Source organism: Xenopus laevis, chromosome 2S, assembly GCF_017654675.1.
Source record: "Xenopus laevis strain J_2021 chromosome 2S, Xenopus_laevis_v10.1, whole genome shotgun sequence".
NCBI classification, from domain to species: domain Eukaryota; kingdom Metazoa; phylum Chordata; class Amphibia; order Anura; family Pipidae; genus Xenopus; species Xenopus laevis.
In genome coordinates, this window is record NC_054374.1 from 42,420,176 (window position 1) to 42,436,239 (window position 16,064).

A 16,064-nucleotide genomic window follows, 5' to 3' on the forward strand; every position below is an offset into this window, starting at 1 on the left:
ACGTAACTACACTAATTCACTAACTTGCGGATTTTCATGAACGTTATTTCTTGTGCCAGACTTGCCTTTGCCAACTGAGACCAGGCGAAGTGCAATAGAGTAGATAGGGCTTGCTTCATAAAAAGTTGAAATTTTTTCTAAGTCCCAAAAACGCTGGCGTCATTTCCTTTTTAAGGGTGATAGGCTAAAAAAGATTGTACATTTTTTTGGGGGTACCCTCCTTCCCCCATATATTTCCTAACATACGGCACCTAAACTATACAGTGGGCACATGTATAGGACAAAATAACAACTCTATTTTATTTTATGAAGCTTTCCCAGCTAGTGTAGTGTAATGTATTTGGTGCTACATATACGTCCATTGTACTTTAACTTGGCACCGTATGCAAATTAGGCATCGATAACGTAACTTCGCTTTGCTTGACGAATTAACGCTGGCGCAACTTCGCTACCGTTCGCCTCCCTTAGCGCAACTCCGCATTTTAGTGAATTTGCGTAGCGTAGGCGAAACTACGCCTGCCGAAGTGCGCCGGATCTTATTGAATTTGCCCCATAGTGTTTGCACCATTTGCAGAGATTGAACCTGATGGACTTTGGTCTTTTTAAACCAAAACTAACTATATAACTATGGTGCATTTCCCCTTCTGTAGGTTGGGAAAAACATTATCACTTGGAAAAGTGAACCTAATGCAGTTAAGGGGAAATTATGTTTGCTTTTGACACTTACTTCTCTTTTGAACTTGACTCTAGGGGGGTTATTTATTAAAGTCCCAATGCGAAAAACTCAAAATATTGAAACTCAAAAAGAGTTTGTTTACTATAAAATCCAAATCTTTTAGTGGAAAAAAACCTAGAATTTTTAGAGATTTATTAAACCCCAAGGATGGAAAAAGTTAAAAAATCTGGCATCTCAGACATACCGGGGTTGTATATAAGTCAATGGGAGAGGTCCCTATCCTTTTTGGAAGTTTCTGTGGTCTGAGACCACTGAAACTTAGCCCGAAAATCTGACTATTTTCGACTTTTCGGGCAAAAATAGGAAAACCTTGGGCTTTTTGGGAAAAAACTCTGATCCGCATTTTTGCTCATTTTTTCATGTTTGTCCCCAATCCGATTAAATTGTGATATTTTAATAATTAATAAGATCCGATCATGGGGGTATATTGATCAAAAGAGTGAAGTTACAGATCACCACATTCCTCCAGAGTTAAATTCCGCCACTCTCCATTCATTTCTATGGGATTTTTAAAAGAGTATTCATCAATGGGTGGAAATGAAAGTTCATCCTTTGATAAATACGCCTTTCAAAATCCCATAGAAATTAATGGAGAGTGGCGGAATTTTAATCTAGCAGACTGTGGTGATCTTTAACTTCACTCTTTCATAAATATACCCCATGTATTCTAGTTTGGTTGGACTTTTTGATTAAAATACTTCACTCTGAGATAAATAAGGCCCTAGATGTTGGGTAAACTAAACAGAAGCTCATTAGGGATTTAATATTCTCTCTACCACATTAGAGATCTGCTGAATAATCCCTTGGACTTTAATAATTACAACAAGAGATTCCATCTACTACTTTACCTTGAGGAAATACAAATGGAGATTGACATCAGGCAATATGATCAAAAGGACTATACAATGGAGGTGGATCCTGATAACAGAAGGCTCTTAACCTTAAAGGTTTGTTGAAGCATGCTACTGTATTGAAGTTCTGTTGTAACTCTCAGATAAAAAGTATGGCAATTTACAGCAGCCCCTCTGGCATTTGCCAGAACCCACAGATTGCCAGTCCGGCCTGATGCAATGTAAAGCCTTCTGAAAACAGAAGGTATTTACTTGCCTTGTGCCATATACATAGCACTGCCTTAATACCAAAAATGAGACTTTAACTCCCATATTATGGGCGGAGACATGCAAATTACTCCAAGGTACAGAGACAAATACATGTCCAAATAAAACCGTACGAGACAATGATTTTTTTGTACATATAGGGCAGCCCGCTGATTCTGTATAAATTAGACAGTTCAGGCTTTGGGTGGATTTGAAATTTCATCTGGTGATTTTCCACGCTGGCCAGTACAGGTACATGGTGCATTGGCAGATGTGGAAGTGAGAAGAAGAACTGTGTCACTCTGCCCAAACTATCAGTACAATAGAGAAGTGTCAATGGGGTAGATAACCCCTTGTACTCTGCCTACCCCTTCACCATGCAGGTTTCACAGGGTCAGCTTGTGCCTTAATAATGTAATGTGGTGACAGTGTAATGCAGTGATGATCAATATACTAGTGCACAATGCACAGTGTTTATGAAACAGTATTGCATAAACATTCTATAAATAAAATGAAGAACATGGCAAAAAAGTTAATTGAATGAATATGTTTCTACAGGTTCCAGGCCTAGCTGAAAACAGGCCTTCTGTGCTGAGAGGAGATCACCTGTTTGCGACATACTCTGATGAACGGGGCAAGCCTGGAATTATCAGCTACAAAGGTTATGTACATGGAGTGGAAATGGAGAGAGTTAAACTTGGATTTTCTTCAAAGTGAGTCATAAATGGCAATTTCTCAAGGAACGGTGTAGAATTAGAAATGTTTTGCTTCCAGTTTCTATGACAAGATCATAAAAGATCACTTATTAGGAACCATTGAAATTCTTCATCAGTGTTGAAATAGGTTTGACGCCTGGCATAATCACGCAATCAGTTAAAATGCTACTGTATGTATATGTATATATATATATATATATATATATATATATATATATATATAAATATATATATATACACACACACAAACACACATACACACACACACACACACATATATATATATACACACACACACACACACACACACACACACACACACACACACACACACACACACACACACACACACACACACACACACACACACACACACACACACACACACACACACACACACACACACACACACACACACACACACACACACACACACACACATATATATACCAGTGTTTTTCAGACCAGCACTCCCTTTTATGTAAAACAAATAATCTTTTATTGTTGCATCATTATCCAACGTTTCAGTCCCTGTTGGGACCTTTTTCAAGGATGATACAAAATGTGATAAAACCAAACATTAAATAACCATGTGCTTCATACCAAACCAATCCGTGTCCTCGTGTCAAGTGTCTTTTTAAAGCACACTGGGGACACCTTGTGGATGTAATGTAGTTTTACAATTCATTTATGTGATTATTTACATGGACACAGGCACAGATATTTTTAAAAAGTATTTATTGAATATTTACATTTTTATAACACACATTGATATGTTGGTTACATCATTTGCACAACATTTTTAAAAAAAATGTTTTTTAGAAAAATGTTTTACACTTGAATTGTCTAAGGATTTGGTATGGAACCAATTAATCAATTAAGGGTAGATTGAACACGAGGACACGGATTGGTTTGGTATGAAGCACATGGTTATTTAATGTTTGGTTTTATCACATTTTGTATCATCCTTGAAAAAGGTCCCAACAGGGACCGAAACGTTGATTAATGATGCAACAATAAAAGATTATTTGTTTTACATAAAAGGGAATGCTGGTCTGAAAAACACTGGTGTATACAAGATTTACCGTGCACCCCTGCCTCTATTAAGATTGACCTTGGAGTGCGGATACTCATCTGGAAGTTATATATATATATATATATATATATATATATATATATATATATATATATATATATATATATATATATATATATATATATATATATAGACAAACAATCCCTGTTTTGTTTAAAGGGTAAGGCATTTTTCAGTAGCAGTATGCACAAATGTTGCTGTCTTAAATATATTGATAATGGGTTGAGTGCAGAGGACTCTTGTATTTGACTATATGTATTTTGTGGTCACAGCCTCATTGCACCCCCGCCTAATGGTTTTAAAAAATAGTGGTGAGCACAACTTTCCCTTGTTTGTTATAGTTATACAGGAGCAGTGACCAGCTCCATGTTGTAGCTCCCACCCTTCCCAGCTATAGTCAGGTGATCCCACTGGTGTCTAATAAAAGGGCAGCCAAGTATGGGGGTTTACTTTGAAAACAGCAAGTAAGTTGCAGGTAAAACCTAGTCCCTTTGTAAAATGTATAATTAAGCAATTGAATTCTTAATGAATCAGATAAAATTGAGCATAGGACTGGCCAGATATGGGATGACTTTGACGTAGTTGGCCAGCTTAAATATATTGCAATATATGGACAAACAATCCCTGTTTTGTTTAAAGGGTAAGGCATTTTTCAGTACCAGTATGCACAAATGTCGCTGTCTTAAATATATTGATAATGGGTTGAGTGCAGAGGACTCTTGTATTTGACTATATATATATATATATATATATATATATATATATATAGTATAGAATGCATATTTTAAATTTTTCAGAGGGCCAGAAAAAAATGCATGATATGCATGAAATGCATAATATATAGGTGGGACCACAAAACAACAATGTAAAATGAGCGGAAACCTAAAATCAGGACATGTAAAATGTGGGTTCTACTGTATATATATATATATATATATATATATATATATATATATATATATATAGTAGTAACAAACCGCACTCCAAGGAATTTCTTGTGGAAAAAATCAAAAAACTTTTATTTCAACGTTTCGGCTCCTCTACTGGCGCCGTCTTCAGGAAGTGAAAAACCCCATACATGTGCTCCAAACTTTATAGGTGAACAAAATGGTGTCCAATCATCATATGTGACATCATCACTGTGCGTCAATTAATTGGCATATTTACCCTCATATAGTATTCACATTGTTAATTGTGATCTTATAAACAGCTTTAGTGCAGTGCGTCATCTATAGTGACAAACGTATAAATCAGTGCCTCATTTTGTGTACACACATCACCTTGCGTTTGATCTGTGACTATTTGTGTCCAAATAGATAAGTGCCGTGTCTTAAAAACATCAGCCAAAAAAAAAAAAAAAAAAAAACATAAGTGTCCCAGATATCATCCAGGGCACACTTACCCGAGGGAAAGAGAGAAGAGGCTGTACTGGCCCTTGTTGGTCCCGCCAGCGCAGGGTGCACATACCGGTATGGATAGCTGGAATAACCTTCCGTTGCGCCTTCTTCCCTTACATCCGGTAGTTCACAACAGCTCCGCCCCTGTTACTATGGTGAGCGGCGCGCGTCCTGCCATTGCGCTGCGCTCCACCAACTTAAATGTGTAGTCCACCGATCTGCTGCCAATCAACCCCTTTCTCTCCCATAGGCACTTGTCCTGACATCGCTACTACCTCCACAGGGGGTAGACCTTGGGTATAAACCCGAGGTCACCTCCTGCTCTTTGGGAGCGAAGTCATGTACATCAACTGGGGTGGCAGTAATACACGGCTAATGGACTCACCTGGCCATCACGCTCTCCTGGGGGTCTTGTGAGCAATACCATGGGATCTTACCTACAGGTGTAGGTCTTCCAGCTAAACCGGTGTACTCCTCTGGCCTCGGACATACTCCTCCTCCAGCCCCTCCCCTCTTCCCTGGGGCACCGAAGCATCCTAAAGAACAGCAACAAAAATGGACACAAAGTTACCAACTTAATTGCTATTTTACATTCATGTTTCTTCGTTACTTTGTCCATATACTGGTATCTCTGTGTGTCAAACCAGATATAGGATAGTGCTGTTATTAATGTCATTACCACCAGTAATATCATCGTTCCAACATCGGAGAAAAAATGAAAAGGAGAAAACCTACAGATTATCCCTGTATTGTACACAAAAATATACAGAAAAAAAAAATGAATAAATACAAAGAAAAAGAAGAAGAAAAAGAAAAAGCAAAAAAAGAGTCTGACCCAGCCACTAAAACATCAGGCTGCATTAAATAATACTACCCGATGTAAAAAGTTCCAAGTACCAATCGACTGTGGGATCGTCCATCTGATGCCTAGTCAATAAAAGTGGGACATGGGTAGGGTCTCATTGAGTCCTCTAGGGGACAAAGTGTCCAATTTGTAAATCCAACTGGATTCTCTCTGTAGTAATAGTAAGCCTCTATTCCCCCCTCTCCTGGGTGCAGGAACATGGTCTATAATCATATGCCGAAACTGCGGCAAAGTGTGTTTCTTTAATAGCCAGTGTCTAGCCACCGGTTGGTCCGTCTTTCCCGTCGAGAGGGCGCTCCTTATCGCACTTCTGTGATTATTTATCCTTTCCCTGTACGTGGTTGTGGCTTTCCCCACGTAGTGTAACCCACAAGGACACCATGCCATATATACTATATGATCACTCGTGCAGGTCACCCTGTGTGTAATCTGGAATTTAGTTCCCTTCCACGGATGGGTAAAGTAGGTCCCTTGTGACATCCCTCCACATGTCATGCAGCCCAAACACCTAAAGCATCCTTTTTTCAGGGGCTTGTCCAACCACGTGGTGTGCTTTTTCTGTGTCTCCCCCAGGATTTTCGTAACCAAAATTTCACCCAAGTTCCGGCCTCTCCTGAAAGCCATCAGTGGTTTTTTGTCCTGGAATGGTAGATTCTGGTCCGTACTGATTATTTCCCATCGCCTTTTCAGCGCTTTCTTCAAGCCTATGCTAGCATTCGTCCACTCTGTAGTAAAAATGATATCTGGGGGGGCTCTTCCCTCCTTTCTCACAGGGTCCAATAACTCCTCTTGGTTGTATTGCTTAGCTCTCTTACATTGTTCATCAATTAAATCCTTCGGGTATCCCCTCATGGCAAATTGATCAGCCAGAGTGGAGAGTTGTAGTTCTGCTGTAGTCCTTTCTGAGTTGTTCCTTACAATCCTGAGGAACTGAGAGAATAGGACCCCCCGGGACATGTGTGGAGGATGATGTGTGCTAGCCTGTATCAGGCTGTTTTTGTCTGTTGGCTTTTTAAAGAGTGTCGTCCCTAGTCTATTCTGTTTTTTAAAAATGGTCAGATCCAGGTAATTAACTTGCACCTTATCATAGGTCATGGTTAATTTGATGGGGGAATCTAATGAGTTTAGATCTCTATGGAACTCAATTAATTCACTTTCCGTCCCAATCCATATCAACAACAAGTCATCGATATATCTTTTATACAGGAAAATTCTATCGCCTCCCATAGGTAGTAGCCAATTCACCTCATAGTCCTGCATAAATAAATTAGCAAATGACGGGGCAACATTAGATCCCATGGCTGTCCCCGCCAATTGTAGATAAAACAATCCATTGAATGTAAAGTAGTTATGCGTCAAAATTAAATCTAACAGAGACACTAGGCATTCTGTGGGGGGGTTTCCCGTGTGTGAGCGAGAGAGAGCTTCCCTGCAGACCTGTACACCAGCCTCATGAGGAATCACTGTGTATAAACTAGCCACGTCCATGGTGACTAGTATGCTATCAGGGGGAATCACCTGGTCCTTTAATAAGGACAACAAGTGACCCGTATCCTTGATATAAGATCGCATTTGTTGCACAATGGGCTGGAGAAAATGATCAATATATACCGACACAGGTTGAAATAGTGAACCTATGGCGGAGATAATAGGTCGCCCGGGGGGCTTATCCAAATTTTTATGGATCTTAGGTAGTGTATATATATACGGTATCCTCGGGAATTCCGTGGTCAAATATTGGCTAGTCCCTTCATCCCTACCAATTATACAGCTCCCTTTGAGACATATAAGGACATCCATAGATTTAAACGCCTTCTTAAACTGAAGGATTACTACAAGGATAAGGGACAGGTAACACCATCTCCTTTTAGGGCCAAGAGCATATTTGAGCCACAGAACACTCCCCCCTCCATAGCCACCTTTACACAGTTGATGGATAAGGACTTATCCAAAATGACAGAGAAGAAGAAAAAAACTTTTCCAAATTTGACCAGGGATGAACAGGTGGCGATTAAAACTCTAAAAGCAAATGAGGATATTATTATACGACAAGCGGACAAAGGGGGAGCTATAGTGGTGTTGGACAAACAATACTACATAGAGGAAGTAATGGGACAACTAACGGATGGATCGACGTACAGGAGGCTGAGGGGGAACCCGACCTTAGAATATAAAAAACTGTTGGATACACAGGTGAGAGTAGCCCTTATGGCGGGGTGGATAGATGAAGGGACTAGCCAATATTTGACCACGGAATTCCCGAGGATACCGTATATATATACACTACCTAAGATCCATAAAAATTTGGATAAGCCCCCCGGGCGACCTATTATCTCCGCCATAGGTTCACTATTTCAACCTGTGTCGGTATATATTGATCATTTTCTCCAGCCCATTGTGCAACAAATGCGATCTTATATCAAGGATACGGGTCACTTGTTGTCCTTATTAAAGGACCAGGTGATTCCCCCTGATAGCATACTAGTCACCATGGACGTGGCTAGTTTATACACAGTGATTCCTCATGAGGCTGGTGTACAGGTCTGCAGGGAAGCTCTCTCTCGCTCACACACGGGAAACCCCCCCACAGAATGCCTAGTGTCTCTGTTAGATTTAATTTTGACGCATAACTACTTTACATTCAATGGATTGTTTTATCTACAATTGGCGGGGACAGCCATGGGATCTAATGTTGCCCCGTCATTTGCTAATTTATTTATGCAGGACTATGAGGTGAATTGGCTACTACCTATGGGAGGCGATAGAATTTTCCTGTATAAAAGATATATCGATGACTTGTTGTTGATATGGATTGGGACGGAAAGTGAATTAATTGAGTTCCATAGAGATCTAAACTCATTAGATTCCCCCATCAAATTAACCATGACCTATGATAAGGTGCAAGTTAATTACCTGGATCTGACCATTTTTAAAAAACAGAATAGACTAGGGACGACACTCTTTAAAAAGCCAACAGACAAAAACAGCCTGATACAGGCTAGCACACATCATCCTCCACACATGTCCCGGGGGGTCCTATTCTCTCAGTTCCTCAGGATTGTAAGGAACAACTCAGAAAGGACTACAGCAGAACTACAACTCTCCACTCTGGCTGATCAATTTGCCATGAGGGGATACCCGAAGGATTTAATTGATGAACAATGTAAGAGAGCTAAGCAATACAACCAAGAGGAGTTATTGGACCCTGTGAGAAAGGAGGGAAGAGCCCCCCCAGATATCATTTTTACTACAGAGTGGACGAATGCTAGCATAGGCTTGAAGAAAGCGCTGAAAAGGCGATGGGAAATAATCAGTACGGACCAGAATCTACCATTCCAGGACAAAAAACCACTGATGGCTTTCAGGAGAGGCCGGAACTTGGGTGAAATTTTGGTTACGAAAATCCTGGGGGAGACACAGAAAAAGCACACCACGTGGTTGGACAAGCCCCTGAAAAAAGGATGCTTTAGGTGTTTGGGCTGCATGACATGTGGAGGGATGTCACAAGGGACCTACTTTACCCATCCGTGGAAGGGAACTAAATTCCAGATTACACACAAGGTGACCTGCACGAGTGATCATATAGTATATATGGCATGGTGTCCTTGTGGGTTACACTACGTGGGGAAAGCCACAACCACGTACAGGGAAAGGATAAATAATCACAGAAGTGCGATAAGGAGCGCCCTCTCGACGGGAAAGACGGACCAACCGGTGGCTAGACACTGGCTATTAAAGAAACACACTTTGCCGCAGTTTCGGCATATGATTATAGACCATGTTCCTGCACCCAGGAGAGGGGGGAATAGAGGCTTACTATTACTACAGAGAGAATCCAGTTGGATTTACAAATTGGACACTTTGTCCCCTAGAGGACTCAATGAGACCCTACCCATGTCCCACTTTTATTGACTAGGCATCAGATGGACGATCCCACAGTCGATTGGTACTTGGAACTTTTTACATCGGGTAGTATTATTTAATGCAGCCTGATGTTTTAGTGGCTGGGTCAGACTCTTTTTTTGCTTTTTCTTTTTCTTCTTCTTTTTCTTTGTATTTATTCATTTTTTTTCTGTATATTTTTGTGTACAATACAGGGATAATCTGTAGGTTTTCTCCTTTTCATTTTTTCTCCGATGTTGGAACGATGATATTACTGGTGGTAATGACATTAATAACAGCACTATCCTATATCTGGTTTGACACACAGAGATACCAGTATATGGACAAAGTAACGAAGAAACATGAATGTAAAATAGCAATTAAGTTGGTAACTTTGTGTCCATTTTTGTTGCTGTTCTTTAGGATGCTTCGGTGCCCCAGGGAAGAGGGGAGGGGCTGGAGGAGGAGTATGTCCGAGGCCAGAGGAGTACACCGGTTTAGCTGGAAGACCTACACCTGTAGGTAAGATCCCATGGTATTGCTCACAAGACCCCCAGGAGAGCGTGATGGCCAGGTGAGTCCATTAGCCGTGTATTACTGCCACCCCAGTTGATGTACATGACTTCGCTCCCAAAGAGCAGGAGGTGACCTCGGGTTTATACCCAAGGTCTACCCCCTGTGGAGGTAGTAGCGATGTCAGGACAAGTGCCTATGGGAGAGAAAGGGGTTGATTGGCAGCAGATCGGTGGACTACACATTTAAGTTGGTGGAGCGCAGCGCAATGGCAGGACGCGCGCCGCTCACCATAGTAACAGGGGCGGAGCTGTTGTGAACTACCGGATGTAAGGGAAGAAGGCGCAACGGAAGGTTATTCCAGCTATCCATACCGGTATGTGCACCCTGCGCTGGCGGGACCAACAAGGGCCAGTACAGCCTCTTCTCTCTTTCCCTCGGGTAAGTGTGCCCTGGATGATATCTGGGACACTTATGTTTTTTTTTTTTTTTTTTTGGCTGATGTTTTTAAGACACGGCACTTATCTATTTGGACACAAATAGTCACAGATCAAACGCAAGGTGATGTGTGTACACAAAATGAGGCACTGATTTATACGTTTGTCACTATAGATGACGCACTGCACTAAAGCTGTTTATAAGATCACAATTAACAATGTGAATACTATATGAGGGTAAATATGCCAATTAATTGACGCACAGTGATGATGTCACATATGATGATTGGACACCATTTTGTTCACCTATAAAGTTTGGAGCACATGTATGGGGTTTTTCACTTCCTGAAGACGGCGCCAGTAGAGGAGCCGAAACGTTGAAATAAAAGTTTTTTGATTTTTTCCACAAGAAATTCCTTGGAGTGCGGTTTGTTACTACTATACATGAATGCAATTATTGTTTAACCAGCACCCAGGTTGTTGCAGCTATTGGTTATGAGTGCACCCAATTCGGACTAATATATATATATATATATATATATATATATATATATATATATATATATATATATATATATATATATATATATATATATATATATATATATATATACATATATATACATAATACAAGGATCCTTGATAAAGGCCCTAAGGTGGGCCGAAATGTTGGACACACCGATTTATGCAATAAATGTGATTGAATATTGGAGTGCGGCTCTATGTGGAAATTAGTTTTACATAAATCACACTGAACATTGCGTTTTTCCACTTCTTTTGCTTTGTACAAACATTGGATGCATATAATTTTGAATATAATTTTACAAACACCAAGGTTGATACCTAATATCTTTTTAGTATCCCTAGAATACCTAAGCACTTAATAAGCTGAAACAAAACTGGTCATTCTGTAACAATATCTTATTAACAGATTGGTCATAAGATATGGATCACATTGAACTGCTAAGATAGAAAGATGGTATGATAAACCTCTCAAGTTTGATTAACAGGTGGGGGCGGATCCCATATCTCCCAAATATTTGTGTATTGGTCCACTTTGTTGGTTAACTGCGCAATGCCTGCTTCGAAAATCCTGTTCACATTTATTCTATTGACTATTTCAGTCAGGGCTGGTGATGTGGAGGTCTTCCAGTTGAATGATATTGGCAAACGAGTAGCTGTTAGGAGCTAATTGACTAAGGCTTGTCCATATTTGCGCAGCTTGGGTATTGGTTTGCCTAAAAGCAAAGTTATGGGGTCTATTGGTATTGGCCGCTGCAATAATTCACCTAAAAGGTTCGCCACTTCAGTCCGCAGTTGTTGGATTACTGAACAGTCCCAGAAAGTGTGCAACATAGTACCTCGAGCTCCACAATTCCTCCAACATTGAGGTGAATGTTGCGGGAATAATTTGTGCAATCGGTGGTGTTTATACAAATGCCTTAGATGTCACTGTGCTCAGACTTATACTTCCTGGACAGCTTAAAAGTGAAAGTGAAAGTTACTGTTGCGTAATGGCTGCAGAAGTCTGCTAATAAAGCACTGTTATACTCTACTCATCTTCGGCTACCAAAACATAAATTGACGACGAGATAGCTTTTCTACCTCTGCAGCAGCCTGCACCTTTTCTCCCAACCCCTGGTGAGCCTACCATACCTTTTACTGCTTGGATCCGTATGTTTGAAAATTACATTATTACTGCTGACCAAGGGGAGATTTCTGCTGCTAGAAAGCATATGCTTTACTTATTCACTGCCTGGGAGCAGAGGGACAGCGTATATTCTATACATTACCATTACCTGATGATACTTATGAAACTGCTCTTACTGCTATAAAGAACTTTTTTGTGCCAAGAGTAAATGTGGTGGCTGAAAGATATAAATTCCGCCAGCGTGGATAGCGTAATGGCAAATCCACAGAACAATTTATAGCAACTTTGAGAGAGCTGGTTGTTAGCTGTGAGTTTGGGACTCTTAACAGATGAAATGCTAAGAGACCAAATAGTGGAAAAAACAAACTCACCTCGCATTAGAGAGAGAGTGCTCCTAGAGCAGGATTTAACTCTTACAAAAGCTATTACAGTTGCTAGCCAAATTGAAACAGCAGTGGCAGAGGCTAAAACTCTCAGTCAGGGAACTGCTGGGAATGTACAGACTGTGGCCTAATAATGCACAGTCACAAGCAAAATACAGTGCTAAGGAAAGGGATTCACCTACATTGCAAAACCATACAGCAAATACAAATAAAAAATACTGCTTTCGCTGTGGTTCAACACAACAAACTGCAAATCATGTTACATGTCCTGCAAAAGCTGTACGGTGCTGCAAAAGCACAAAGGTAGGACATTTTACTAAGATCTGCCGTAGTTCTGCTAAAGATGTTCATGAAGTCACTACTACAAATGTCACAGTATTTAAGTGTGGATAAAGCTGGTACATTTATTCCAGACAAGTTTATATGCACTGTCAGTGTCAGTACTGCTTCTGCTGACAAGGGTCATTCCATTAACCTGATGCTTGATACAGGTTCAGCTGTTTCTATACTACAAAAGGATATTTTCTTGAAATACTTTGCAAAAGATCCGCTTGTTGCACCTGCCCTGAAACTGATCAATTACTTAAAGGATCCAATCCATGTGCTTGGTTGCTTGCCAGTGACTGTACAATTTGAATCAAATACTGCAAAATGTGACTTTTACATTGTGAATAAGGGTACTGCTATACTTGGAAGGGATATCTTTGCTGCATTAAACCTACAATTAGTTGATGGTCTCATTACTACAGCACTAGTGCCTGCCACACAGCCAGTGTCTAAAATTTCACCTCAAAGCAACACTTCACAGGGCTGTGCAAAGAACTTTTTACACAAAGGTAAATTGAGACCAGATGTAAAACCAGTAAGCCAGAAATTGAGGTGATTGCCCTACTCCAGGGCTGTCCAACTGGCTGCCTGCAACCCCCCTCATGTGGCCCTCCACATCAAAGTCTGCCTGCTGTGTCTGTTTACCATATGTAACATTTAAAAGGTACCACTACAGAGAATAACTGGCCCCTGCATTGTCTAAACCTCAAATTCAGACTAATCCCCTCTATTGTTCACACCTGTGATCCCCCTGCATTGTTCACACTTGTGACACCTCTATTGTTTATATCCTAAAGCCCTGTACTGTTCACACCTGAGACCCAGACTGAAACTTCCTACATTGTTCACCTGTTCACACTTTATTCAAAATGCTAATGGGGCACTGTCACTGTATGTAGTACATATTAGACTGGTCTTGATTCCTGTCTCCTGCTCTGTTCTGCCTTCCCTATGCTCCATGTGTGTGTCATACTTTGGTATTTGTTATGGGGGTTTGTTAGCATTTGAAAATTATTGTTACTGGCCCCTAAGGTGTTTAATCATATGCTGGGGTACTATATTATGCACAGGGGAGGAGGAGGCATATGGATTTATGGGTATGTCTTAATATAACTTAGCTTTTTTCACATATGAGTGAAAAGCATTACCATTTCCCTCCTTACCATGATGGTTTTTAAAAAAAGAGAGCAAGAAAGTGTACAACACTTTTTCATTTATATTACTGCCCCCTGTACCTGTACCAGCAAGCCCAGCAGCCATCCATAATACGGCCCTCCTGCAGCCATCAAATTGCCCCCAATCTTTACCTGTGTCAGCAGCAGCAGCCAAAAATAAATCTGATCACATCATATTGCCCCCAAGTATTTATGTACCTGTGCCAGTGCCCCAGCCCAGCAGCAACAGCAAACATATGGGCCCCAAATCTGTACCTGGCTGTGCCAGCAGGAAGCTTCACACTTTACAGTAATAGAAAGAATGTCTTCAGTTCAGTGCAACTGTGCAAGGCTGAGAGCAGCGAGAGCCACACCAAGCAAGCCATCAGCTCTCTGCCTCTCTCTGTCACCCAACATATCAGTGACGTCATTGACGCATGTATGCACATCGCGGCGCACAGAAGGAGCTATTACTTGCTGGCAAGAGGGAGAAGGTGAAGGAGGATTCCACCCAACTGGGTGACCATGATTACTGAAACAAATTATTAAATAAACGCTTGAAAAAAAAAATGCGCCCCTCAATGATGGCGCCCTAGACAGCCGCCTACTCTGCCTACCCCTAGTTCCGTCCCTGATCCCTGCAGTGAGCACCAACCATTTGGTTTTTGGGTGTGCTATTAATGTGGACATGGTCTTGCGGTAACATGGGTGTGGTTTAAAGTGGGTGTGGTCTAAAAACAGGGAGTGGCTAACACTCACTTCCGTTATCGGCCCACAACAATGTAGATTGGAAAAATTTCGGCCCTCGGTTCCATAGAAGTTGGACAGCACTGCCCTACTCTATAAGGGAGACTGTCTCACAGGAACTAAAGAAACTGGTAGAGCTAGATGTGATTGAAAAATCTGAATCCTCTAAAAGGGTTTCACTAATTGTTGTAACAATGAAGAAAACTGGAGATATTCGATTGTGTGTTGATCTCTGTGAACCTAATAAAGCAGTTGTTATGGATAATCATCCCTTGCCACATATAGAGGAAATATTTTCTTCTCTGGATCTTCAGAGTGCTTATCAAGTATTACTGCATGAGGAAAGCAGAGACCTCACTGCATTTATCACCCATGATGGTTTGTTTCGGTTCAAGCGTGTACCTTATGTATTGGCTTCAGCACCAAGTTGATGTCTTCTATACTCCATGGCTTACCTGGTGAAGAATGCTGCTTGGATGATATAATTGTCTACGCTCCAACTATGGGGCAAATTCACTAAACGCCGAAGCGCCTAACGCTAGCGTGAATACGCCAGCGTAGTGCATTTTTGTTAATTCGCCGAATTCACTAATGGACGCTGGCGTAAATTCACTAGTGTTACTTGCACCCTTACGCCTGGCGAATTTGCACAACGGACGTAACTACGCAAATTCACTAATGCGCAAATTATTCTGAACGCTACCTTTTACGACAGACTTCCTTCGCCACCTCAGACAAGGCTAAGTGCAATAGAGTAGATATTGAAGGGATTGCTTCAAAAAAAGGTAAAAAATTTTCTAAGTCCCAAAAAAAACAGATGCACACTAAGTTACATGTTGCAGACATCAAACTTCCACAAAATACTGTGCCTACAAAATCATCTACTGCTGACATTGTGAAACGTCACCAAACCAAATGCAAGGCTTATACTGACAGAAAACCTGGTGCCAGAGAAGTACACTTTCAGCCTGGATCTTTAGTCAGAATTAAGAAACCAGGAATACTGAAACAAGGACAATCTAAATTTACTACACCACTTGAAGTGAGACGCCAGTGAGGACCA

The 16,064-nt window shown here is 40.8% G+C and overlaps 1 protein-coding gene across 1 annotated transcript in view; it reads left to right on the forward strand.

The window, feature by feature from the left end:
* XB5951253.S (provisional ortholog of Mov10 RISC complex RNA helicase S homeolog) overlaps window positions 1-16,064 on the forward strand; it is a 111,418-nt gene that overhangs the window by 30,822 nt on the left and 64,532 nt on the right. Inside the window, exons 7-8 of the mRNA XM_041583711.1 lie at window positions 1,521-1,683; window positions 2,392-2,546. Coding sequence (XP_041439645.1) covers window positions 1,521-1,683; window positions 2,392-2,546 — 318 coding nt within the window. The remainder of the gene's footprint in view (window positions 1-1,520; window positions 1,684-2,391; window positions 2,547-16,064) is intronic.